Here is a 25,023-nt window from a genome sequence, read left to right as displayed (position 1 = left end):
AGCATTCATAAGTAAAAGTGCATGCAAATATGCTTTCTTGACAAAATAAGGACCCTACCCTTAAATCCATTAAGTACGTCTAAGGATACTTGTGAAAAGCCTGCATGCAAAGGTTACTTTCTAAGATTTAAAGATGTTTCTAACGTTTATTTTGCTTTTCACCATCAGAAAAGAATGAATTTCCACAAAATTAGCAGCAAAATGTAACTTTAAGCTGAGAACTTTACTGTGCTATGGTGACATGGTTTAAAAGTCTGCATCAAAGATGCACCACATGAGCACATGACCTTGGTGCCTGTAGGTCCCGTGGCCCCTCTCTACTTCAGTCATCCATTTATATCACCTTAAACCACAAACGGCCAGAGCGCTAATACACACGGTGGTCTCTTCTATGGCATAACTGAAGCAGGAGAAGCATACAAAGATCTCCTATGAGTCGCCTCTTGACACAAGCACTGAACTGTTTAGGTTTGTGTGTGTTAGTAAAGTGAACACGTGAGCAAAACTCTGAGTGTTTCTGTCTAGGTTTTAACGGTGACGCTTAGCCTGAAAATGTTGTTTTCCACTTTCACGCCTAATTTACTGATTATTAATAGCTTGATTAGAAACTCTTCATGTTATTGTTTAATCAGTTAATGAGGCCGTGCAGGCAACACTGTCTATTCAGAAGCTAAGGACAACACTTCAGTCAGAGACAGAGAACGATGTTGGTTGCTGCCCGTTGAATTGGATAAATTCAATAGTCCACAAGTGGTAATTCACTCATTTTAATCAGGCAGCAATGGCCCTTAATTAAGTTCTTTCTGTGATGTGTGTTCATGTGTGTCAGAACAACTCTCAAATACAGCACGGACAAATCGGCTTCATGTATTTTTATCATAACTGGCATATGCAAAGACCGTAGACAAAAGCTGCATTCATGATAACATAACATAATCTAGAATTAAACAATCTATTCTATTAAAGAATGAAGGCCTGAACCAAACAGTGACAGCACAGAGTAGCGCTAGGAGATACAAGTCCAAGTCTTCCTGCAGAGAACTAACGATTGTGCTCTCACACACAAACACACACATAACCTTGCTGTATAAGTGAGGCTGAATGCTGAAGCCAATGCGGAGGTGTTTTAAAATGTTGTTCCTTTATTGGCTGCAGGATAGCGGCTCAGAGGAGACACAGGTTGTGTTAAAATCAGTGGAAAACATCTCCAACTTCTCTCTCGAAATGAAAAGAAATGGTGGATTATTTCACAAAGAGCCAAGGTCTCAATAAATTAATTCAGATTTTTGTCACAGTGGAGATTATGAGAGCATTGTTCCAAAAAGAAGATAATGAGGCTTAAAGGGAAACATGCTAAAGGGGGTGACTGCTTGATTGACAGGCTCCTTTCATAGGAGGTTATCTGCTTATAAAACCCAAATCCAGGCTTTAAAACGTCTCTTGAGGAAAGTATGGTTCATGTCAATATAATGTCCACCACTCTCTTTGGTGCGCACCAAGATCTGGTACACAAATGTGCATTCTTGCACTCATCAACACATCTTATAGGGTTTGATTCTGCTTTCACTATATAATCCAAAGTTTTGTCTTAGTCAGCTCTTGAAGTCGATCTTGCAGAGTTGGATTGATCATGAGGAGTTGAGTCCATATCATCCAGATAGATGAAGTCCAGAGGTTTTATCATCCCATGTTGGAGCTCCCTAGAATGTATAATATAATGTTAGACATTTATGGCATTTGCACAATCGTTCTGTAAGTAATAAAATCATGATTTTTATCATTAAGAATATTGTTAAGACTAATAGACAAAAAAATAAAACATACTAATACTAATAAACAAGCCCAACAATTCATTTTAGACGTATTAAATCATGTAAAACATTTCTTAATAAATACTGTCACCAAACTTCTACAGTCCAGTAGTAAAGCTGACTGATATCTGCTACATCACAATAAAGCATGAATCATTCTTTCCCTCATCCTTACCCTGAAGTCTGTTACACAACAGCTACATAGCGGAAAGCTCAGATGGAGCCTTTGTGTCCACTTTCTCTTCTGCTGTCTCTTTCACACTGCTCTGCTACATTCATCGAGTCCCTGGAGATGCCTTGTTATGAGCTGCAAAGCTTGAAGAAACAGTAAAGCTTGTGCAACAAGGTCCACCCTGGAGCTGAGATTCCTAAACCACTGACATCTTCGCAATGACATCATGCCCCTCCCAAGTTCCAGTATCTTAAAACAATGGAGCATACAGTTCCAAAGCTGCACTGTGTGACTATCGTACAAGAGGATTCACATAAAGTAAGTTTAGTAGCTGGATAGAATCTTAGGCTAGGCCTACAAATGTTCTGTAAAAGTTATTTCAGAGGGTCTATACAAACTGTGTTTAAACCTTATCTCATTGTCTTTAATATCAGGTATGATAATCAGTTCAGTGTGAGTTCTCTGGGTAAATACATAAATATAAAGTACAATTCATACACTAGAATTGTGACCTTAAGATGATATTACTTAAATTGAAACTGAAAGTAATGTCTTTGATTAAGCGCTCGTGAAAGTGAAAGTGGTTTCAGAGTTAGACTGATACTAGCAATAAACAAGGCCCGATAACCATTGGAACAAATACTTTACACCATCTGCTGCAGTTTTACTGGCTTTTTGTTTAGATCCTGGGCCACTGGAAAGTAACCTGAAAGAGCGGGGCCTTTCTGAGGAGAAGGAGTAATGGCCCCAGAACTAAATGTGGAAGTTACAGATTACTTAAAAATAGTTTCTGGATTCATGAAAAAATGTCCTGCATTCGGTGAGCAGGAAGCATTAGTCTGTATCATAGATTGTATAAAAAGATGGACGACATGTCAGCTCCCTAAAAGTGAAGCCAAAACATGTCTATCGCCCCCTGCTGGCTGGCTGCAGTATAGGCCATAAACCCGCCTCCTCCATGTTAACAGATGGGACGTGAGTCAAACTATAACATCAAAATACACGCCAAATACATTTTTCTCAAACATGGTTTCTGTCATTATAGTTCGTTATTATGATGCTGAGTTATGACCAAGTGTTCATTTTTCCGACAGGTTTATTTTTAAGTTTTCCATCTATACAGTCATTGGTTGGGACCTAGTTAGAAGTTTATTTAAGTGCAGATTCAAAGTTTGTATTTAACTTAAATTTGATCTTGATATTCCACATCCTCATGAATTATAATCTATTCCTGAGTGGTGGGAAAAAACAAGCAAACATATGTTTAAAACAATATCTCAGTTTAAGAATACACCTCTGTAAAAACAATGTTCTTCCACAATCTCCATCTTTCGTATTCAATGCAGTATTCTGAGCAGATTAAAATCAAGGCTGATGTATTTTTAACATATTATATAACAAAGTTGTACCCTGTGGTTCATCGAGAGATATCTGTGTTAAGCCCTGACAAAATTCCTCTTCTGCCGTGTCACACGGGTGGTGAGCCTGCAGTTATCATGTTATCAGAGGTTCTATCTGTCCTTCAATCCCCTTTGACTCGGTCATAGCTGCAAACCTGCGAGGGGTAAGCTTCAGTGCGCATGTGTGCTTGTGTGTGTGAATGTGTGCCTCCTCCTCCCCTTAAACCTACTGCCAACTGTGGCTGCTCTGTGAATTCCCTCTGATCCCGTTTCCTGTCCTGCCAGATGAAACACTCACAAACGACACAACTACAGGTCTGTGTGCGCACATGTGTGAGTGTGTGTTAGGGAGGGAAAAAACATGCTCATAAGAAAAGAGTGTCATGTTGTGCCTCTGTGACCACAGATTATGCTCTCTGTGTGCGAATGTAAAACTGTGCGCTGAAGTTACAGTGAGGCTGAGTGGGAGATTTATGCAGGTTGGTGTGTGTGCCTCTGAGATTCCTTGGCCCTGCGTGTGATTTTGTGCTTTCTGACAGGTGTAATAAACTTGTCTAAGTGTGCATTTGTACTTGCCCGTCTACAATATTGCACGGAGGAGTGAACTAAACACAGGGGGGGGGTTTGGGTCTTTTGCACAAGCTAAAAATCACGCTCTTTCGCCCTCAGAGCTTATCACCTTACCTCTCCTCTATTTCGTCTGCTGAGCGAAATGAATCCACCCGCAGAGAGGCCAAATGAGGTGAGTCTGCAAGCTGAGGTTGTGTGTATGATAAATGTACTTTAGCTAACTCAGACATAAGGGAACAGGCAATAAAAAGCATGCACACACTCCACCTGACAGTTTGTGGAAGGCAGCTTTGTGCCTTTCTTGCTGCTCATTAAAAAATCCCAACCTGACTCAAAATAGCAGCTTCGTTCACCGAGACAATGATGAATAATAACTCACTGTGTCTGATGCTAACAATTAATGAGACCAATTTCTCGGTAATGAACCAACAGCTGTGATTGAAAAGACATTACCAGGCCAATCTATTAAATAAACACTATCTTTTTGGTACTCCCATTCCTTCCTTCCTTCCTGCCTTCCACTGCTTTGCGTGTCTCCTTCCCTCACTTCCTGCTGATGTAGAAGTTGGAAACCTGAATCATGCCGTTCTGCTTGTTGCTGTCGGGCGAAGAAACCAGTGCATTAGTTCAACAGCTCCACCCAGCAGCATAGAGATTTTCGCAACAGTGAATATCACTATCTCGCAACATCATGTGAAGCCAGGGGAACTGGCTTAGCTCCTCAACTGTCTGTACTTTTAAGCCTACCAACATCGACAGACAGTTTGGTCCAAACTGAGCTCAAGCAGTGTTCAGCACATCCAGAGTCAGCACTGTACGAAAGATAATTGCAGCATTCCTTCAGCCTGAAATAGCTGAAAATTTATTCCTGCATTTTAAAAAGTAAAAATATCCATCATTAGGGCCAGTTCGCCGATTTCCAACCTCAGTCCTATCATGCTATTATGGGGAGCTAACGCCATAATGGTAAGAAAAAAATGCAATTTTGCTCTGTACGTTTGGAGGACGCTATCCACTTCTCCAATGGGCCCTGGAAAACCTCCGCCAGACTACGTAAAACGCGTCATCTGGCAGAGGCCAGGGAGCTTGCTTAACTACACTTCCTCAATCTAGTACGCCCGCCTCCGACTTCATGTCTCATTCAAAATCGTCAGGTTTGAAATGTTGACTGCAGACCTGAAGATTTTTTAGACGATCCACCGGTATATTCTCGGCGTATTTCAGATTCTGTACCACTCTGAGCCATTGCATCCAGCGAAACTGTAGTATTTCACTCCAGCGACTCTTACTGGGCCGTTCTTCTCAGAGGGAGGGGCGCAATGCACGCTGGGTGTTGTAGGAAAGTAGAATGGGCGAAACCACGAGCTGTTTGTACAACTTTTTCCACAATTTTGAATATTATTGCTTCTATCGATTTACAGACAACGCCAGCTTTGACTGACAACGGCTTTTTCCATGGGGCGAATTGCTCCTTTAAACCTCATGTGCCGTTTTAAATAAAATGCATTTCTACTAAATTCCAGTACAATTCTTTGTGATTCTATTGTTTACTTTTCAAGTGTTGAAAACTGAGGGCTGTAATGTGTTGTGTTTAGCTGCACAATGTATATTGGATATTCATGTGTGATGAAATTCCACATAATCAAACTTTGGGTGACTTGTCATCTATCTAAAGTGACAAAGTACATTAGGAAACATTAAAGGGAAAGATTTTAAATATTTAGAACAAGTAGTAATAAAAGGCAACTGCACTTGTAGATTGACTGATAATCCTCATTGACGAAGAGTAAAACAAGGGATTTAAATTAAATTTGACTGGAGCTCAATATGAGTGGAACTTATTAAAATGAGAAGAAATAATCTGGTTATTAAAGAGGCCTGGGTAGCATATCTACTGGTAATAATTACAAAACAGCCTCAACCTAAATCAACCCTGCTTATTCCAAATAGGAGCATTGTGGTAGGCTTTGTTTGTGTAAAGATACTGACAGCTATAAATCTAAGAACTGGCACACACACACAAAAACAACACCTACACTTGAGCCTGCAGGCTGCTTAGAAATGTGTCAATGTGGTCTTGTGGCATGTCTCCATCCAAGTGTGCCAGGTAGGTGTAGAGTTTGGTGAAGGTAGGAAAAGGGATCCTTGCAGCACCGCCTTCTTCATCCTCTGTCAGGAGCTCGCAGGCAAACTTTAGAGAACTCATGAGGGTCTGAGAAGTTTATAAAGAGACACAGAGAAGAAGACATTAGGGTTTTGTTGAAAGAGGGACACAAAAACATACAAAACCACTCATTCAGCAATCAAGGACAGTCACATTCTGCTGCAAAAACACTCAAACTCGCTCACAGACTGTTAAAAAAAAACAGCCCAATCAATGTAGACCATGACTGCCCTCATGTGGTTAAAGTGTTACAAAGCCTCACACAGAGCAGCACACTACCGACACTGAGCACATAATGTTAATGCTTAGCTGCATTTGCTTTTGTGGATTCTAAGTCATCATTCATCTGCAAAGTTATCCAAGCTTAAAGAAGTTCTCTTTAATCTGTCTCTTCTGCTCTATCTGCAACTTTGAAGCAAAATCATTGGCTCAATGGCATTGCAAAGATTTAAGTAGTCAGAGAAGGATTTATCCAGTCATAGCCTGGGGAACGTGTTGGAAGCCTGGATCACGGATGTCTGGATAGAGTCTAAATACTAGAAGACTAGACTGTTAGATGAACAAAGAAGGCATTTCTTGAGGATATCAAAATGTGATTGGCCTAACTAAAGGTTTTAAGGCTCTAAGAAAGTGGCATAAAGTGGTGTTAGCATTTATATCTGGTCTTATGTAACATCTCACCCCTCCCAGAGCATTGCAGCCCAGGGCGAAAAACTCCATCCAGTCAAATTCCAAACCAAAGCTTCCCAGGGACAGAAGGGTCTCAAGCTGGTCCAGGTGTAGACACAGACCCTTCCATTTCTTCTGCAGCTCCTCCTTGCTACATGTTTCCCTGTGGGACAGCTGGGGTTGGGCGGGGAAAGAGATGAGGGGGGGTGGAGCAGCAATGGATGTGTGGAATCAGGCAGTCATGCATAGCAATGACACATTTATCAGCAAGATTTCCTCGACTTATCGTGTAATTTTATACATTGGAAGTTAAGTTTCTAAGACTCAGCAGTGATGGATGCATACGAAAAGGTGTTTATTCCCAATCTGTTCTGTTTATATGCAAGCTGTCTAAATGTTAATGTCCATAAACAACCATACAGTTTTATTTTTTGGCTCGACTTGTGGCCATTTAACTGGCAGCATTTTCTTTCATTTTTCAAAAACAGTTTGAAAAATGAATAACTATGTAATACTCGTATACTGTATGTAGCATAAAGACAAAGAGAGAGAAGCATCCTCTCAAACTAAGGACTGCTTAACTCTTGGCCTTCAAGGACACATTAATTTTTTAGTTCTTTTAATGAATCCTTTGCACCAAGATGCAGGTAGGTAGATGCCCAAGGTGAGCTAAAACAGGTTTATGATGATATAAAAATTTAATGATCCTCATGGGGAGACAGCAGCACTGAAATACGCAGATGCACACATAAAGAATATAAGTGTAAGCAAATGTGGATATTAAACTTTATGCAACTAATAATTACACCCATAGAATAAAAGATACTGTTCAGCGTCTAGCCTGTACAGGACTAATTAAAAACACTGAAGCTCAGTGGAGAATATGTGATAAATTAAATATATGGCTTTAATTCCAACAGCAACAATATCATGCATATATGCGTAATGTGGTCAGTTTTATCAGGTGTGGCACTGCTGTAGAGAAATACCTGTTTATGCAGAGTCTTAAGTAGACCCGGAGTCAGCCTGGTGTCTGTCTTCTGAGTTGCAACATTCTTCTCCAACCTGTCCTTGACTGGCAGACACTCTCCTTTAGAAAGCGCACTGAAGTACCTGGGAGAGGAGGCACACACATTATTACCACACATACATTAATAAACACTGTGCTTAGCCATTCTTGTCACTCATCTTCCCTGCTTTTTAAGCATGCCAATCACATACAGTGATGAAAGCAGACTATGTAAATTCAGGCATGAGTTGGCATTAGTCCCAGTTAAGTTCTCATGAGGGCCACCAGTTGAATAAATCATCATGTGTTCTCGTTGTCTTTGTCTGAATTACGTGATATTCTTTCATGCTAAAGGGCATATTGCGGCTTATCTTACTTCACAGTTGAAATAATATTTAAATTTAGAAGCAGCGTGACTCTCAGCGTTCCTGAAAGGCAACAGTGCCTGGTGTTACTTTAATAGCAAATAAACATCTTGTAACCCAGGAGACATTTGAAATGTTTTTCTTCCACCATATGGCTCACTTTTTATCTGTTGCAGTAAACACCGCCAAGGTACATGAGCCAATAAAACAGCAGATGATATGACAGTCCTTCAGGGAACAAAAATTCTTGATGTATTGAACTTTCATCAAGTCCTTTTTCTCTGTTACATAAAGTCAGATAGTTTAACCGCTGCAGCAACACGGAACCCCTGGGATCCAATTACAGCCAATAAATGCAAAGAGGAGAGATGCACAGGTGAAAAGGGCATGCCTTTTTATTCACGGATGCTGCCAGGGGATACTGTTTATGTTTGTTTAAGAGACCAAGATTTGAAATGAAACACAAACATGTATCCTCTACCCTGAACCAGAACCACCAAAGACAAAGTAAAGACTTACGCCGCAGACCACAGCAGCAAATCTTTTGGCTGCGTACGGATGGCTGCCTTGGTGAAGTTTTTGAGGATGTCTGGCAGCTCGGGAGGGATGTTGATTTGCTGGGAACAGTACATAGTGTCTGGAAGAGGCATGTCTGCAATATAAAACATTGCATTTTAGTCAAATTAGCAGCTGAGATCTAGCAGACAGCAGATCAAAGAGGAAAAAGGGAACAGAGAGGCAACTATATGGCCACTTCAAACTAAACACATTGACATTAAGACCCCATTAACATAATTTTGCGGTTCCTTCCTGTTGTTACTGTTGCACTGGGGAAGTTTGAAAAGATGAATATGGTTGTAAAGACCATGAAAGTAACATATTTCAAAGAGATACAGACTCTTAGAGCTAAAGAAATGTTTGCAAAAAAGGCACCACAGTGGAAACAGTGGATACAGCTGTTATCTTAAATTCCCTTTAATGGGAGATACAGCAATAAACTAAAATGTCAGTATGTCACTAAATCTTTCATTAGCCGCCCAAAATGTCTAACATAGTTTTTCGTAGTAGTTGCAATTGCTGTATCTGCTCTGCCATGCTAATTAAGAAGCAAACCTACGAACATTATGGTAGATAGGCTACAACTACGTAACGTTAACTCCTTAATTTCAAGAGCACAGTTGCAATTGGGGTATTTGCAGGTGTAAATATGCACTTCTGTATGTATAAACTATTGTGGAAAGCACAGTAACAAATTTTATTAAAGTTTCCTAAAGGTCCTAACGCTACCAGCATTTAGCCTGTTGTTTCTCAGACATCGATGATGCGCAGATGATGAAAAGAAGTTCCGTTGACACCGACTTGTTTGTATAAGCATAGGTTTATTACAAAGAATCAGCTTCAGACAGGTTTCATGAATACCAGGGAGATCATCACGGCCAAATAGTGTCCCCCGATTTACAGTTCTACATGCACTTATATATGTTGGGGGTGTATGTTTCTTCTTCTTTACTATAACAGGACAAGGACCCTCAGACTGGGGGTCGCTAGATGCATCACCTAATAAGGAGTGAACCTTCTCTCAGTGTACATTATGTTCCTTACATCATTGTAAAAAACAGAGCACATGAACATATTTACGACTCTTACACAGGACCCTACAGAATCCTCCACGTAAGCATTTTCACCTCAGGTCAGATACTTCAAGCCTAAACTAAATTGTCAAATATTTGCATTAAGCCATAAGGCATTTTGACCATTCGGACTTTAACCTTTATGACATCGTACGGATTATAAACTGTAACCTTACCTGGATTGTTGAACAAATAAATCGTGGGAAATATGGGCCAAAATATCTGCGGCTAGCTCAATAAACGTTATTGTAAATTTATACCGAGGGATGTGTATGGCAACACGGTCGCATAGCAACGGCGTTCTTCTTCGTTCATTTTTAAATGAGCATAGTGCGTCGCGTGAAGTGTTTACTGCACCCTTCGGTTCGGAGCGTCGACAAAAGAATTCACTCTTCAACCGTGTTTGACATGTAAAAATACGTCAATTTTGTTTGGCCATGAAACTTAGACTGAGTGGTGGAGAGAAGTTACCAATAACATAAATGTAACAATCCAGTATAAATTGTTAATCTTATAATAATGGGTTTTAATGATGGGTCTAATGAAGGAGTTAAATCCAGAACCACACAGAGCCTCCACTATCCAGGCACTGGTGCACACAAACTACTAAAACTTAACACACATACAAAAAAATATTCTAACTCTAAAAAAAAAAGAAAACCTCAACAGTCTCTCTAACAGACATATACTTAAACCATCATTCGCCCTATGATTCACACACAAAGCAAGTGATAATTTTTTATCAGTTTTCAAAACTATTTTAATTACATCCATCTATCCATCCATCCATTAGCTATACCGCTGATCCTGTTCAGGGTTGCGGGGGGCTGGAGCCTATCCTAGCTGTCATTGGGATAGAGACGGGGTACACCCTGGATTGGTCGCCAGTCAATCACAGGGCTTATTATATCATATTTTGTATTAAAATATTCTAAAAATATATTTTGTATTTAAATCACATTATCACTGGACGCTTTGGCAATACTTTCCTCTCTAAAATTGTGCTTATAAAGCATATTGAATTAAATTAATAGCAAAGATTATTCAGCTTAACCTCTGTGGAGAATGTTGTGACCCTTCTCGACCACTTAGAGGATGTGGCAACAACTGGTAAGTCTGGAAATCTGCATGGATTTGTTTCAGTGTATTCAGGCCTTCGATTTCAAGTAACTGCAATGGATGATGCATCTGTCTATCTAGTGGTTGTGTTCTATCCAGTATAGCTGCCAAAAACTGCATCGCTTACAATTAGTTGTCCTAGGACCGGTGAGCTATATTTTTCAAAGGTACTCCACAAAGCTTTTCATGTAGGTTACTTGCTTGCACATTGCCCAGAAAATAGTATTGCATACAGGCTATGACAACGTTCGCCATCTTGGTATAAAAGTTTTATTTTTTTTAAAGTTGCAAATGTATGCGTCTTATTTTGTCCTTTTTAGGTTAGAACCTTCTGCTGACATCCAATCAGCTGACACACATTTAGACACACACATAATGACAGACAATTCTGTGTCAACACACACATTTATTGAAGTGATGCCATAAACAGGCAAAACATCATATTGAAGGTTTTTATTATTAAACAGCATCTTGAAAATACAGGTTTACGTAGACAGTGATTAGAAAATAATATTACAACTACCAGTATTTGGTAACCAAACTGACATGGACAGTTTAAAAAAAAAAAAAAAAGCAGAATATCCCCCCCAACCACACCGACACTCAAAAGAAGTCAGCAATAATGATAGACCAGAGAGACAATTTCATACTTGTGCAACAGGCACACATGCACATTCAAACAATCACTGTCAGGTCATATACACTGGCAAGTGCAAAATCATTCTGGTACATGTATTCATTGAGTAGAAGAGTGGAATCTGTTTGTGAAATCTCTTTCAGATTTAACAAATTTAACATTAAATGGGAGCCATGTGACACAAATTGCTCAGCATTTCCTCTTCCAAGTTCTTACACAGGGGCAAACATAATGTTTCAACAAAAGTAAAACAATGATAAGGATGGACTCTAGCAAAAAACAAAAAACAAAGGTTATGTGGACTAGATGATGGATTATCACAAGGCGCTAGTCCCCTATTACCCCGACCGAATGTCATCTCTTTCTCAACTTGATACAAAAATAAAACTGTTCTTCCCCAAAAACCCACCCTGGACACTCTCCTGTGGCTAAAAAACTATCTAGGAGCAGATAATACCCCCCCACTGACACTTGGGCAGGGACTATGCTGTTTCCAACCAACTAGAAGTTTCCCTTTACCGTATATTACCCTTCCCTGGACGAGACTTGGACCAAGTCATCATTTTGAGAGAATTCAAGTGCAGTTATGCGATTGACGGAGTTTGTGTAGCACGATGGAAACAACTGCACCGTCTGCCACAATGTGCCAAAACACATCACTCTTGTACAATAATCAGACTGAGAAATTCCTGACAGATAACTGAACAATTTGTAATTGACCCAGCTCTGTCTCATGGCTGGCATTCCCAAAAGCATTGTAGTGCTAAGCAGGTATCATTATTAATCAATTATGAACGAATTATGATGCAAAGACTATTTTCTAACTTTCCTCAATGTCACCATCTACTAATTGTTATTTAATTTTTTTAAATGAATCTAATAGGAACATGTGTCAACTTTCTGTGACAAGTATGTGGCCATGTAGAATTGAATGCAATGGTATCAAATCAATGTTGAACAATGGACAATACAAACCCATTGTATTATAGAAAGATGATGATTATTGGTTAAAAGGATTTTTTCTAAATGTTTATTATGCATATACCTCCAAATTATTTTCAATGGGAGATCCTTTGTTGCTGTATTATGGCTGTTTAAATCTCATCCTTGTTGATTTCTTCAATTTATTACACTGACTTCGATGATAGCACTTGTATGCTTTTGGGAGAGCAGGCCTTACCCGCTACAAAATGCAAAGCTGCTCAGCTGGTCAGTCACAGGGTTCTATCTCTTCCCCCTTTTATTACCAGCAGGTGGTTTCTTGAGCTGGAGAAGGGGCACTCCTGCTCCGAAGGCCGCAGCCTGTTGGTTGGACACGCCAAAGGTCAGGCCGGCCGAGGGGTTGAGGCCGGGGTTACTGAAGTTAAAGCCGGAGCTGCTGCTGCTACCAAAACCTACGACAGCGAGAGAGGACACAGGAGGAAAACATTTAAAGGGAATATTTAAGAAATTGTAAAGAAAAGAAAAGTAAAGGGAAAAAAATTAGGCATGCACGATATTGGATTTTTTTCCGCCATTCGATATGCCGATTTTTTCCAACCCTTTTCGGCGATTGCCGATTTCGATACCAATATTTTAGGCACATGTTTTTTCCACCTGAAGTCTCCCCTGTAGTGGAATTGATATCATGCCTACTCTAATTGTAGTGGCCAAAAACTGCCATACTGCAGACATCTTGCACCCTTCTTCACGCTTGACGTAAGAGGCGCTGTACAAAGGTCAGGTATCTGATCACTCATTTCTGAACGCACCTGAATGCAGCATCCCCCCCGAAACACGGCAGTGAGGGAGACATACCCGGACTTGTTTACTGCACCTACTTCGGAGACATCAGTAATCACCGACGGAGTCTTTCTATCGTGTGTGCGTCCATGAATATGTAAGTTAGCTTTGCACTGATGTTTATGTTACACTCAATTAGTGTCGGCTTTGGCCGCGATTGTATTTCGCCGTCTTTGATGTTGTTAAGTCCGGTAAAATGACTAGAATGTGAGCTAACTGTTAGCTAGTTAAAGTTGTGAAAGTTGTGTAACTTCTATTCAAAGACTTTTTAGTCTTTATTTGTATATTGTTGATAACTTTGCGCAGGCAGTGCATGCACACACTCGTGCTGAGTTAATGTTGCAGCATTACGTCAAGCTTTTTTAGGGAATCATCGAGCACTTAGGCAGAATTAAAGCGTTGTTTTATCGGCAGAAAATATCGGCAGAAAAATGCCAATATGTCATTTTCAAGGCATAATCTGCAGATACCGATAACGTGCTGATAATATCGGGCATCCCTAAAAAAATAGATACAAAAATAAGAATTTCCATACAAAATATAGATTCCAGTATTTGCTACGTTGCTGGTTTAAAACCCCATATCCTAAAAACTATTTGGGAAAACTTCCAGCTCACTCTTGTAAAGTAAAAAGACAATACAAAAAAGAGATGATGACAACTGTCTTCATGTAGCAGAGAAAAATGTATGAAGGATCTGCACCATTCTTTGAAGCTTGGAGTAGCCTGACAGTATGTTTTCAGGAAGCTTGTCCAACTGTGTCCGATGACACATTCTCAGAGAGACATCACAACTGGGGAAGTACAGTTGCAAAAACTAGGCCTCTTTAGATTTCACACTGTAATATTTCAGCACTGGTGTGAAGAGGGGGTATATACATTATGTATGTACCTGCACTCAGACTGCCTCCTGTGGGCTTACTGGTGGAGGAGAAGGCAAAAGAAGACCCCCCAGTCCCCACCCCACCAAATCCTGGCCCACCACCAAAACCTGTGGGAGAGAGTGACATGGAAGTCAGTTTGGACTAAGCACACAGCCTACAAAGGGAATGATTACAGGGAGCAGCGCCTCAGGAGTACACACAGGCAGGCATTAGCAAACATATATGCAGAATAAATGCCACGATCTAGTCAATATAGCACTACGGACAGCTGAGTGGAGACTGCAAAAGAAAACAGGACTCAAAGTACACTGCATGGCAAAGCAAAGGCCAAAGGGAGACATGGGAAAGATTTAACCACACACACCAACTACAATGGAACACACCCACTTTGTGTGCGTTCAGACCACCTATGCCCACACTGCCAAGTTACTTTTAACCGGCTGTTGTGGCCATTATTTTAGTATAACAGACTGGTGAATATTTTGGGCCAATTCTCCTCTCAATGAAGAAAGAAATCCTCCAACTTGAAACATGTAGAAGTCCAGTGAATTGTTCCAAATGATTGCTCAGTTTTCCTGTGGTGTGAACGCACTTCACTTCTCACAAAAAGGAAGAACGGAAAATGAACTGCCAAGCTTTGACTTGCACCACTTTCTCAGACACATACACACCGTCTACTACTACTTTCATACAGGAGCTAGGAGGCGAGGAGGGAGGGCAAAATGAAAAGGGAATATCAATTTAGAAAAGGCGGGAGTAATACCTCCAAGGGTAGAAGAGCCCAAGCTAGTGCCCACTGCTGAGGCAAAGGGGTTTCCAAACCCTGCCCCCAAGGGCGCCTGGGTCCCTAAGGGCACAGAGAGAGCAAATGCTTTACTCCTGTGATTGTGATGTTTTGTGGATGACGTATATTCCACATCTTTCTTTGAAAGAATAGAGCTGGTTAAAACATAAGGAAAGACTACATTTGTGTATGTAAATATGGCTTTCAATACATCGTTTTTAAGGCTTCAAAATGCATCTGTAAGAAACAGTGTCTGAAAATGAGGGTGTTATTCTTAAAAGTTTTAAAGGGAAAGTCAGTGATTGAAATAATAGAAATCTAAGCCCTTAGCGGACATGCATCCATACATTTTATTTACTAATTTCTGGTAGTTTTCTCAAAGATCTCGACTTATTTTTTTCATTACTGAGATAACTTAAGCTTGTTTTCTTGTGGTAACAGGACAGTTTTGGTCACTGTGATATTACAGACCAGGACATGCATGCTGCCATTGCCCACACTCATTAGGAAAGTTAAGCCTGTTTCTAAGTTCGTTTTGTGCTCTTGCTACAGTGGGGATACGAGTTAAGATCTGACGTTACAGCGGTGCAGCATTGTTATCTCATGATAAATAAGTCGAGATCTCAAGAAAATGGAGTTAATAAAACATATGGATGCATGTCCGCTTAGGGCTTCCGTAGAAAACGGCAAATTCCTTCTCCAGATGATTTTAGCTGTGTACTAAGACAGTACAATGAAAGCAGGGAACATGCCTTGCCAATCACAGCGACTGCTATCACAGTGTTAATTTGTTGCTTATACCTCAGCTTCAATAGGACCGAGATAAAGCAGACTGAAGCTTTGAGCTCCAACAGAGAGAGGAAGGGCAATTGGAGGTCAAATCCATCCACATTCCATGCCGTTAGCGGTGGAATTGGTCGTAAGATAGCAGCAAAAATGCATCTACTCCATAGATGTCCCACATGATGCTTTAGATATACAGCATAACCAGGAAAATGCACACTCTTTACAAGTGCAGTGCACTAACATATGTACTTTATAGTTAGTGATATAAAAGGTCATCTATATTAACATTCAAGCTAATCATCATAGTTCATTCTGTTGACAAACTGTGGAAAGGTAATGCTAGTTCTTTCACTCAGAAACTTGTCTTTTTTTTCCCTCTATGCATTTTTTCTTTTATGAAATCAAATTTAGCCGTTTCCGATTAGTTTGCATCGTTAAAAGAACTTCAGTCGAAAAAGAAACAAGGACAAACGTTTCTTTGTTTAAAAATGGATTTATTGTCAATTTAATATGCAATTCCACTTACATAAAACACAAACAAACATTTTAGAACAGAATTGATTGTTAATTGCTAACTGCTACTGCATTTGACAAGTTTCCAAATTTTTCAAGATTTGAGAGTGAATGAACTAGCATACGCCAAAAAAAAAAAAGCATCACACAATTATTGAATATAGCTTAAAAGGCACACCATATTATATATTAAATATACTGTATCAACAGGCATTGGTTATATAAGTTTAAACACATTCATCTACAAGTAAAAGCACTCGAGATTTAGATAAGAAATGTGAATTTGGCATCTACGGCTGCCTCTCAGTGTAAACTGGTCAAAATAAAAGGAAACTCAGTGATATGTTACAGTTCGTCTGTGGAAGTCAATGTGGTTTTGTGCCGTTCTTTCTATGGGAATGAACGGTTTGTGTTTGATTAATTCGCCAGTGTATTCTTGGAGATAATAACAGCCGATTTCTTTTTAACAAAGACGCTGCACATTGGATAAATCTACATGTGATTACAGGCTACGAACACTGTTCTTTGTTTGATCAAGTCTGTCTTAGGGAAGGTGACTCAATAAGATATTGTAAGAGGACCTTCGGTTTAGTTTTCAGATAGATACTAGCAAATGTAGTTCCTCAGAGATCACAAAGACCCCACAAAAAACACAACTTGCAATAGTAGTACCGTAAGGAAGCCATTTCTAGAAAAAAAGTGATAAGAGTTTAAAGGAAATGATTGAGAGAAAATAAGAACATTCAAAACAGTCTGTAACAGCCAACAACCCAAAAGATCAGACTCTAAGTTTCTGGATGTTTGACTAAGCAGGCCTGTTTCTTTGAGAACTGCTGTTCTGAAGCTCAACATCACACAGAAAAAAAATAAGATACAATATGCACACAACTCAATAAAATCATTGAGTTTCAGAATAACTCAAGTCTTTTTGTCGAGCACGGCGTGCCAACAGTCAAATGAACAAAATCACATTTAATTCCTTCACTTGTTTTGAAAAGAGGTAAAAGGGGGTAACTCCTGCTGCTGTTATGGCGTTCAGAAAAATACAGCAGTCTGCATTTGCATACATAGAACTGTAAGATAATGAGAAGATACCAAACATATGAGAATAAGGTGGCTTCGTATACTGTCGCCTTCAAAGTCCAAACAACTTTGATCAATAGGTTTAATTGTTATTATTTTGTCCAAGTTTGACTGAAAAGACGTGGAAGACTGTATGTTTAAGTGAAAATTCTGGACCACTTGAGAATCTCCCTAAAAGACATCCAGCTCGGTCCAAAAACTGCTTCAAGCCTACAAAAAGTTGTTTAACAGAGGACCGGAATGTCCAAAGCAGCAGTTTTTCTCTCGCTAAATGAGCAGCAGCTCCATCAAGAAACAATCAATTAGGTTGATAAACTGTGATTAGCAGCAATTTATAGATAAGAGCTGGAGAGTGAATAGAAAACCAGAAACGTCTCTGGCTTCAATCTAAGTGCCAAAAAAAGCTAAGCTGTCACCACCCAATGAAAACATGTGGACATACAATCTGACTACACTAGTCGTTTCGTTTGGCACTAATGTCTCTTACTGGCCAAAAAGGACCATCGGAGCAGCAAAACTTGAACCAATGAAAATTATTTTCTACAGTCAAGAAACTCGTCTCTGAAATGCTCGATACAAAGTTCCACCATCTTGGATAAAATACCTGAAACAACAGCACTTTTACTCTTCATTCAGCTTCAGTGAAATGTGACATGATGCAGCCCTGTGACGCCGACAGTAGCCCTTTGTGAAATACCTTAAATCAAGTAACAGCAGTATGGCCTCTTGAAGCCAAACCAACTAAATGCATTTCAGTATTGAACAGGTAGATAAAGCAGACTATTTCCGTCACAGGGTTATCAGCGTGGCTTCCACTACAAAACCAACTAAGTGCAGCAAATGAAAGTCAAATTAGTTTAAATTTACACTTTAGGTCATTAAATAGTTAATCCTTCAGTCCTGAGTCTTTTGGCACCTTTCACCTTACGCCCATTGAGGGACACATCTGTACAAGCTTTTGGCCGCCAATAACATCCACCTCTGTACCAGTAAGTAATTAGCTCAAACAACAATCTGCCTGACGTGAGAGTTAGAGTTGTGTGTGCTGTGATACTGACCATCCTCATCTTTGCCATTCCAATTACGGACTTAAGTCATACACAAATAATAAAATACAAATAAATAGGTAAATAAATACTGAAGACATCCACTTCTGATTAGGCTTTCTATGAAATGACCGAGTCAAATACTAGAGAATAAGCCCTATTTGGCAACAAGGATGGGAGTTTTGCTAGATATGATCATACCATGTATGGCCCGGCTCTGGGGTTAACAGACAGGCCAAGCTATGAGTAAGAAATACCCAGAGTACACAGGGATATAATACAAAATTTACCATAAAGTTATTTGGCTTTTTATGAAATGAAAAATGGACAAGAAAGAGTCTTCAGCAGGCACCGGAGGTAATGTGCACTTGTACCACACAAGTGGATCTTAACTATTGTGGCAACGGGGCGTGTTTGTGTTGGGCTTTTCTCTGAAACTGTGTTAAAGCAAAAGGATTGGTCAAATATTCCCATCCCTACTTGGCACATAGATAAAATAGCTTGACGCTTATTCAGAACAGCTCCTGCATGTCCTGCTAAACGATCAAAGGTATTTGAATGATAAAATATGCCACATTCATAGTCTGGGTAACGACAGGTGGCTGTGAGATCTAATAACAGTCTAAGCAGTGTTGATGGTTTTAGTGAAAAGGAAGCAGCAGGAAGTGTTTGTAATTTGTGATGAGTGTTTTTTTTAACCATGCCGCCTCTGTAACCCTATCCGATTAAAATATTGCTTTCAAACTTTTGATTTAAACCTGTACTGCACTTTGTTTTACTTTACAAAAAAAAGGAGCAGAAACATGCTTATATACATAGTAGCTTAGTTTGTTCGTTGTAAGTGGGTGCCCTGATATGCCTGTAAAACGGCCTACAAACCAAAGCCTACAAAAAAGGCTGAACATTTTTAACACCTCAGAGATGTGGCAACAACCATAATGGAAACTAGTCTTAATAGTTAATTTAGTTTTAAAATGTGTAATAAAAAGTACATTTGTGTGCCATTGGGTGCTTAGTGACTGTAACAATAAGACCTTCTAGGTTTTGTGTTTAAACATTAGTGTACATAGCTTGTCTGAATATAATGTTTTTACAAAGTCCTGACAAATGTCAATCTTCCATAAGAAATATATGTGTAATTAAGAGATCAGTCACTTGTCTGCTTAGATTTGATATTAATTATGTGTAGAATAATCTTTATTAATCTTGTTTTGTTTTTTACAACCAGAAAATTTTCGTAAGATGGAATTACTACATCCTACATTTTTTTATGAATAAATAGTACTGGCGTTTTAAAATAGAAGTTGATGTAACGCAATAGTGTATTTATTTAGAGTATGTATGTTTACATGGGCAACTTGGCCTTCTATTATTAAGACCATAGACAAGAGAAGCAGCATGCTTCAATGAACAATGGCGACATAATCTTTATATAAAATCGGTATGTAAAGAGTCCTGTATTATAAGTAAAGTACGCTGATGCCACTGGGTGATCAATTGAAGCTTCTCTACATAAAAGAGACCTCTTGACTGAGAAGAGTAGGCGCTACATTACAATAAATTTACATCTTGTACACCAACGCATCATTCAGGCAAAAATCTTGAAAAAACAATAAAAATAAATCGGCAGTTTTGCCGAATCATTCAGAGCGTTTACTTTATCTAAATTACACAGCAGGTATCGAATACTTTTAACCCCCTTAACTTCATTTAGCTGGCTCATTTCAAGCATCATTTGGATTAAATAAGAAAAGTCAGAACTAAAAAGGAGATTTAGAGGCTCTAATTATTACTTCAAAATTTCTGGACTTCATCATATAGTTTCTCCGATAATATTTGCCCGATGGGTGCAGAGAGAAATAAACTGATTCAAGTTATTATATCCTCTGTAAAACTTATAGTGTTTGTATGACATTCTAAAGTGTAAAGGCTTGGCACCAACATTGCCAGATTCAGGTGTTCACCTATAAAATGTCTTCACTCTAGTCCTGTAAGGCGCATTCAATATATCTGTCTAACTTTTGAAGTGAAGGTAGGAAAAAAGATGGTAAGGCAGCACAAAGATTTCCTGTCGGGTTTTCTCTCTCCCTCTTTCTTTACGGACAAAATTACTTGCCACCAGCTAAGGCTTATTAAATATGTTTTTAAATATTTTAAATCATCCTCTCTGTCCCCTTCTGACCTCTTGACCTACCACAATTTAAAAAAAAAAAAAACACACTGATCCTGTCCTGTTCAAAACTTATTATAGTGTATCTCCTCTCTCTCCTTTATTTCAAGTTAAGAGATCGAGAACTTTCTAGAACTTGTAGGCAGTCAGACCTGGAGTTGGCTGCTGTTGCTGGGTCAACGTGGCTGCCATGGCAACCGCTGCAGCGTTGGGCACACTGGAGAACGGGGCCGGCCCTGTCGTGACTCGCGGCGCGGTCTGCCACTTCCTGTTTGACGTCCGTTTAGACTCAAAGACGTCCGTGGAGTCTTCCAGGAAGGCCCGGCGGTAGGAGAGGTACTGGTGCTTCAAGATCTGTGATGTTAGAAATAAACAAAGGGAGAGACAAAAAAAAGAATGCAATTCACATGGTGTTCTCAACTCCCAATAAAAAAATTGACAATGAGATATACGTTTTACTTATAATTGCTTTAAATCTGGATAAGTGGGACAAAGTTTGTAAAACACAATGTTTAGCTGATGAGAATATTTAATCATTTTTTAAAAAGCTGAAGAAAAAGAACTGACCTTGACATTTTCATGGACAGACTGGAGCTGGGCAGCCTGAGCAACAAACGTCTGATACAACTTCTGCATGGCCAAAGTCAGGTCTGGAAAGCAGAACATACACAATATCAATAATATGACGGAGTAAACTTCAATTTTATGTAGTGTTTATCGCTTAGGTTGTGATCCGTGCTTTACTTGGTTCTACATAACACCGTTTTATGTTAAAATATATTGATTGCAACCGTCGAATGACAAAGACATTTTACCAACTCTCCGACAAAGCTTTGTTTAGAGTCAAACAAATGTCTTCTTACCCTGAGGAGTGATGTGGGAGCCACTGCTCTGCGTTGTAAGGTGGTTTTCAAGCTCTTCTATCTGCTGCCGGTACTGCTGCAGTTGCACCTCAAACTGCTCTATGAGGCTACGGAAATAACTAAACACAGAAAAAAAAACAACAACATTTTTTAAATGTAAAAGCTGACAATAGAAAACTACCAGGAGAGACTATAGTGGCGTATTAAGACTAAAATGCAGCTTTGATCAGAAGTTTAAAACAGAGTCAAAAGATACTAGAAGCATTCTGACGGCTCTACAGCAGTTACTAGGACTACTTACTCTGATGGGGCAGTGTTCTCATGTTGAAGTCCAGGGGGGGTCTTTTGTGTACGCAGTGCTATGTCAGCATTTTTCAGCTCCTTGAGAAGAAAGGTCAAAAGTAAAATAAAAATATAAGTTAGGATTTTACACTTTTTCTTTCTTAAAGATCATGTTCTTGTGGATTGCATATATATATATATATATATATATATTCCTTGTGAGCAACAGGTCATACATACAGTATGTGTTAATTTAAACGCCCATTAGTCATGTGAATTCCTTGACTGGTTTGGAAAAATTCAAGTGTTTGTATGATGCATAATGAAACTGAGAATGGATCTATGACTGTACAAAATATGTGCCACAACGCGAGAATGATTTGTGTTTACATATAAACTTCTTGTATATGTAGAAACACTGACTTTACCTGTGCCGTCTCCAGCTTTAGCTTGTCGATGGCCAGAGCCTGGCGCTGCAGACCGCTGGCGCTGACAGAGAGAAGCTGTTTGAGGCTCTTGATGTCGTCCTGGACTTTAGAAATGGCCTTAGATGACATCCTGCTGATGTCCTCCTGGACCTGTTTCTGGTCTTTAACAAATTTTCTAGAAAAGAAGGAAGACAGACTGTTTGAAATCACTCAGACAACACAAAACACAGAAATACATTATAGTTGTACAATATAATAGTTCAGTTGTTCAAAACAATAATAATCCTGTGACAATGCATTAACACACATCAATACTTACTGGAAATTCTCAACATCCTGACAGATGACTGGGGGAAGGTTCTCGTCTTTTAAAGCTTTACTGTCCCTGAGGGATAGAAAAAGGGCATTTTTCGTTATTACAACAAGCTGAAGAGTTGATGCTGATCAAGTACACTTTAACAGGATAGAAAGTCGCTGAAAGTTGTTTATTCTTCTGTACAATTCAGCGTGGACACATCTGGACTGTTGTTCCAGCATTTCCATCTGGTAAAGAACCCCGTGTATGTATGTCAGCAGGACGTACTGTGCATTGGCTCCTGATGATGTGTCGCTCTTATTCTCAGAGGAAGTGCTGAAGTCGACTCCACCCAGGCCAATACTCGGCGCAGGTGCTGCTGATACTGCTGTGGAGGTAGCTAACAGAGAGCCCAACGTTAACCCGCCTCCTCCAAGAGCGGTCTGACCCAAGCCTGCAACATAAATTAACCAATAGGTTATAACACTGAAGATCTGACAAGATTGAGAACTACTTCAAACATAAAGTTAAGTACATAGTACCACTTGTGGGCAAGCATAGGGTGTCTGTTTGCATCTCACCTGTAGAAATAGAGCTGAAGAGACTTCCACCCAGTGATGGCCCTGTAGAGGCTGCTGCAGTGGTTGTTGTGCCACCAAGACCAAGGGCGAAGCCCGCTGCTGCAGGCTGCTGTGGAGCTATGGATGTCAGGACAGAGCCAAATGTTAAACCTGCTCCTGCAGGCGCTGCTGTGGACGTGGTAGAGGATGTGGTAAGGGAGAAGGGTGTTGCTGAGGCGGTCGGCTTGTTAAAGGCCAAGCTGAAGCCGGTGGATGCAGCTGTAGTGGCTGGTGCACCTAAGAAAAAGTACATTTTGAAATCAAGTTTTTAAACTGCTTGCACTGACTTTACAAGATCCTATTTGAAAAATGTATCAGAAATAAAAGACATACCTAATGTAAGGCCTGTCGTGGGTGCAGCAGCAACTGAAAGACACAGACATCCAATAGAACATAAGACATGGTGTGTGACTGGTGCTGGCTAACGTGAATTACAAAGGAATTTTGTTTTCTGCTTGCCACAGAGTTTGATTTAGTATCCATGTGAAATTTTTACCTGAGGCAGGTGTGTTAAAAGAAAACCCTCCAGTCGGTTTCTGACCAAAGAGACTACCTCCTAGGCCAAGAGATGGAGTGGTGGTGGTGGCAGCAGCAGGGGTTGCAGCTGCTGTACCCAGAGCAGCCCCGATAGAGAAACCACCTGTACTTGCCGCAGGTGCACTGAAGAGGCAAAAAGGAGGACGTTAAGTCACATAATCACTGTTCTTTACTGATGCCAGTGTCAAGTAGCAATCCAAAATGCAAAGATTATATCATTGTCACAGTAATGCAAACTGACTTTTTTCTACTAGAACTTCCTGTTGTCAATATATAAAAAGGACATCCCTTCCTCCTTTTTATTTCTTACACAATTCAGGTCCCAAGTCAACACAACCTGCAGAACTACACTTGTTGTATCAAAGCAAAGGCTGTAACACGCTCTTTTCCTCTGAAGAAGTAGAAACGAACTTCACTTAAGTTATCAAGACAAGATAAGTCGACAACATACTTTGTACTTCAGATACGCATGAATAATTTTGTATAATAATAATTTTAGTTTTAGAATATAACGTATGGAGACTTAGGTTATGTTATACAGATAGCAATTCAATTGGCTGCTAACGTCAGGTTGACTTTGGCAATGCTAAAGTTAGCTCAGTCGGCTATATGAAATAGTTACCTGGTTGGGGCCCCAAATGCGAATCCCCCACCGGTGTTGGCGGCACCAAGAGTCCCTGCTCCAAAGTTAAAGCCCGACATTTTATCTTAACACGCATTCAACACCAACTGACAATCTGGACATCAGCTACTCATGCGGGCGCTCAGTGAGCAGCCTAGCATCTCAGCTAGTTAACACGCTAAACGCTAACGCTAGTTAACGTTAGCTTTGAAAGACGCCCGCGTGAGGGCCAAACCCGCGGTGTTGTCTCTTCTCAAAACATTAAGAGACAAGAAATGTCGCCTTAAAAAATCCTTCCCGTTTAACTGCAGCTCCTTATGTTTTGGCAACGTAAACTTCTGTTTTTGTATCGCTTAACGAGCCAAAAATTGCAGGATGACTTCTCGCATGGTGTTACTTTTCTTATTCCCCGCCTGGTATTCCCCAAAATGCTATTGCATTTCGGGTAATCTTTTTTGCAAACTACATATCCCGTTGTCCCTATTGCTGTTTTTATGTCGCGTGATAACTCAGACATGCGCAAGACACTCTGGTACTTGAGGACGTCTCTGAAAAACGTAGATTTTTTTTTAGCAAAAAAAACACACGTCGTTTCCGGCCTAGCTTTCAAAATAATACAAATCATTTGAGACAAAAATTAGGTGGACATGTACGCATGAACAAGGAAAAATTAAGTTTCACTCACAGATTTTTTTTAGTCAATATTTGGCAATTGTGACATCGTCGTTATGGCGCTTTATTTTTTATTTTTTTTACATTACCCTCTTTTTTGTTTTCCAAAA

The 25,023-nt window shown here is 39.8% G+C and overlaps 2 protein-coding genes across 5 annotated transcripts; both read right to left on the bottom strand.

Annotated features, from left to right (window-relative positions):
* Window positions 1–1,588: 1,588 nt before the first annotated feature.
* ropn1l (rhophilin associated tail protein 1-like) lies at window positions 1,589–8,810 on the bottom strand. 2 transcript variants are annotated; one of them, XM_069667785.1, is made up of 5 exons: window positions 8,680–8,810; window positions 7,776–7,899; window positions 6,799–6,960; window positions 5,990–6,165; window positions 1,589–1,700 (listed from the first exon to the last, which is right to left on the bottom strand). In XM_069667785.1, exons 1-5 carry the CDS (start codon window positions 8,808–8,810, stop codon window positions 1,589–1,591), a joined length of 705 nt encoding a protein of 234 aa, XP_069523886.1. The 2 variants fall into 2 exon arrangements, with proteins under 2 accessions (XP_069523886.1, XP_069523887.1); XM_069667786.1 differs by lacking the exon at window positions 1,589–1,700 and adding an exon at window positions 4,497–4,551.
* A 2,538-nt stretch (window positions 8,811–11,348) lies between these two features.
* nup58 (nucleoporin 58) lies at window positions 11,349–24,667 on the bottom strand. Of its 3 annotated transcripts, XM_069667520.1 has the most exons (14): window positions 24,242–24,667; window positions 23,579–23,742; window positions 23,416–23,448; window positions 23,044–23,319; window positions 22,751–22,916; window positions 22,487–22,552; window positions 22,168–22,342; window positions 21,759–21,838; window positions 21,458–21,576; window positions 21,162–21,244; window positions 20,747–20,948; window positions 14,976–15,059; window positions 14,221–14,319; window positions 11,349–12,941 (listed from the first exon to the last, which is right to left on the bottom strand). In XM_069667520.1, exons 1-14 carry the CDS (start codon window positions 24,319–24,321, stop codon window positions 12,772–12,774), a joined length of 1,797 nt encoding a protein of 598 aa, XP_069523621.1. In that variant the 5' UTR covers window positions 24,322–24,667; the 3' UTR covers window positions 11,349–12,771. The 3 variants fall into 3 exon arrangements, with proteins under 3 accessions (XP_069523621.1, XP_069523619.1, XP_069523620.1); XM_069667518.1 differs by lacking the exon at window positions 14,221–14,319; XM_069667519.1 differs by lacking the exons at window positions 14,221–14,319; window positions 14,976–15,059.
* Window positions 24,668–25,023: the final 356 nt, after the last annotated feature.

The sequence above is a fragment of the Semicossyphus pulcher genome, unplaced genomic scaffold (genome assembly GCF_022749685.1).
Source record: "Semicossyphus pulcher isolate SPU_LCO1_2020_fin unplaced genomic scaffold, fSemPul1.0.p SCAF_18, whole genome shotgun sequence".
In the NCBI taxonomy this organism is placed as follows: domain Eukaryota; kingdom Metazoa; phylum Chordata; class Actinopteri; order Labriformes; family Labridae; genus Semicossyphus; species Semicossyphus pulcher.
Note: the sequence above shows the minus strand (reverse complement) of the source record. Positions and strands in the feature narration are given on the sequence as shown.

Coding starts and splice junctions, on each gene's coding strand:
- ropn1l (XM_069667785.1), bottom strand. CDS start 8,810: ATGCCTCTTCCAGACACTATGTACTGTTCCCAGCAAATCAACATCCCT. Junction 6,961..7,775: donor TTAAGACTCTGCATAAACAG/GTATTTCTCTAC, acceptor GCCCAACCCCAG/CTGTCCCACAGGGAAACATG. Junction 6,166..6,798: donor GCTGCAATGCTCTGGGAGGG/GTGAGATGTTAC, acceptor TAAACTTCTCAG/ACCCTCATGAGTTCTCTAAA.
- nup58 (XM_069667520.1), bottom strand. CDS start 24,321: ATGTCGGGCTTTAACTTTGGAGCAGGGACTCTTGGTGCCGCCAACACC. Junction 21,245..21,457: donor CTCCCACATCACTCCTCAGG/GTAAGAAGACAT, acceptor TCTGCTTTCCAG/ACCTGACTTTGGCCATGCAG. Junction 14,320..14,975: donor GGGCTCTTCTACCCTTGGAG/GTATTACTCCCG, acceptor TCTCTCCCACAG/GTTTTGGTGGTGGGCCAGGA.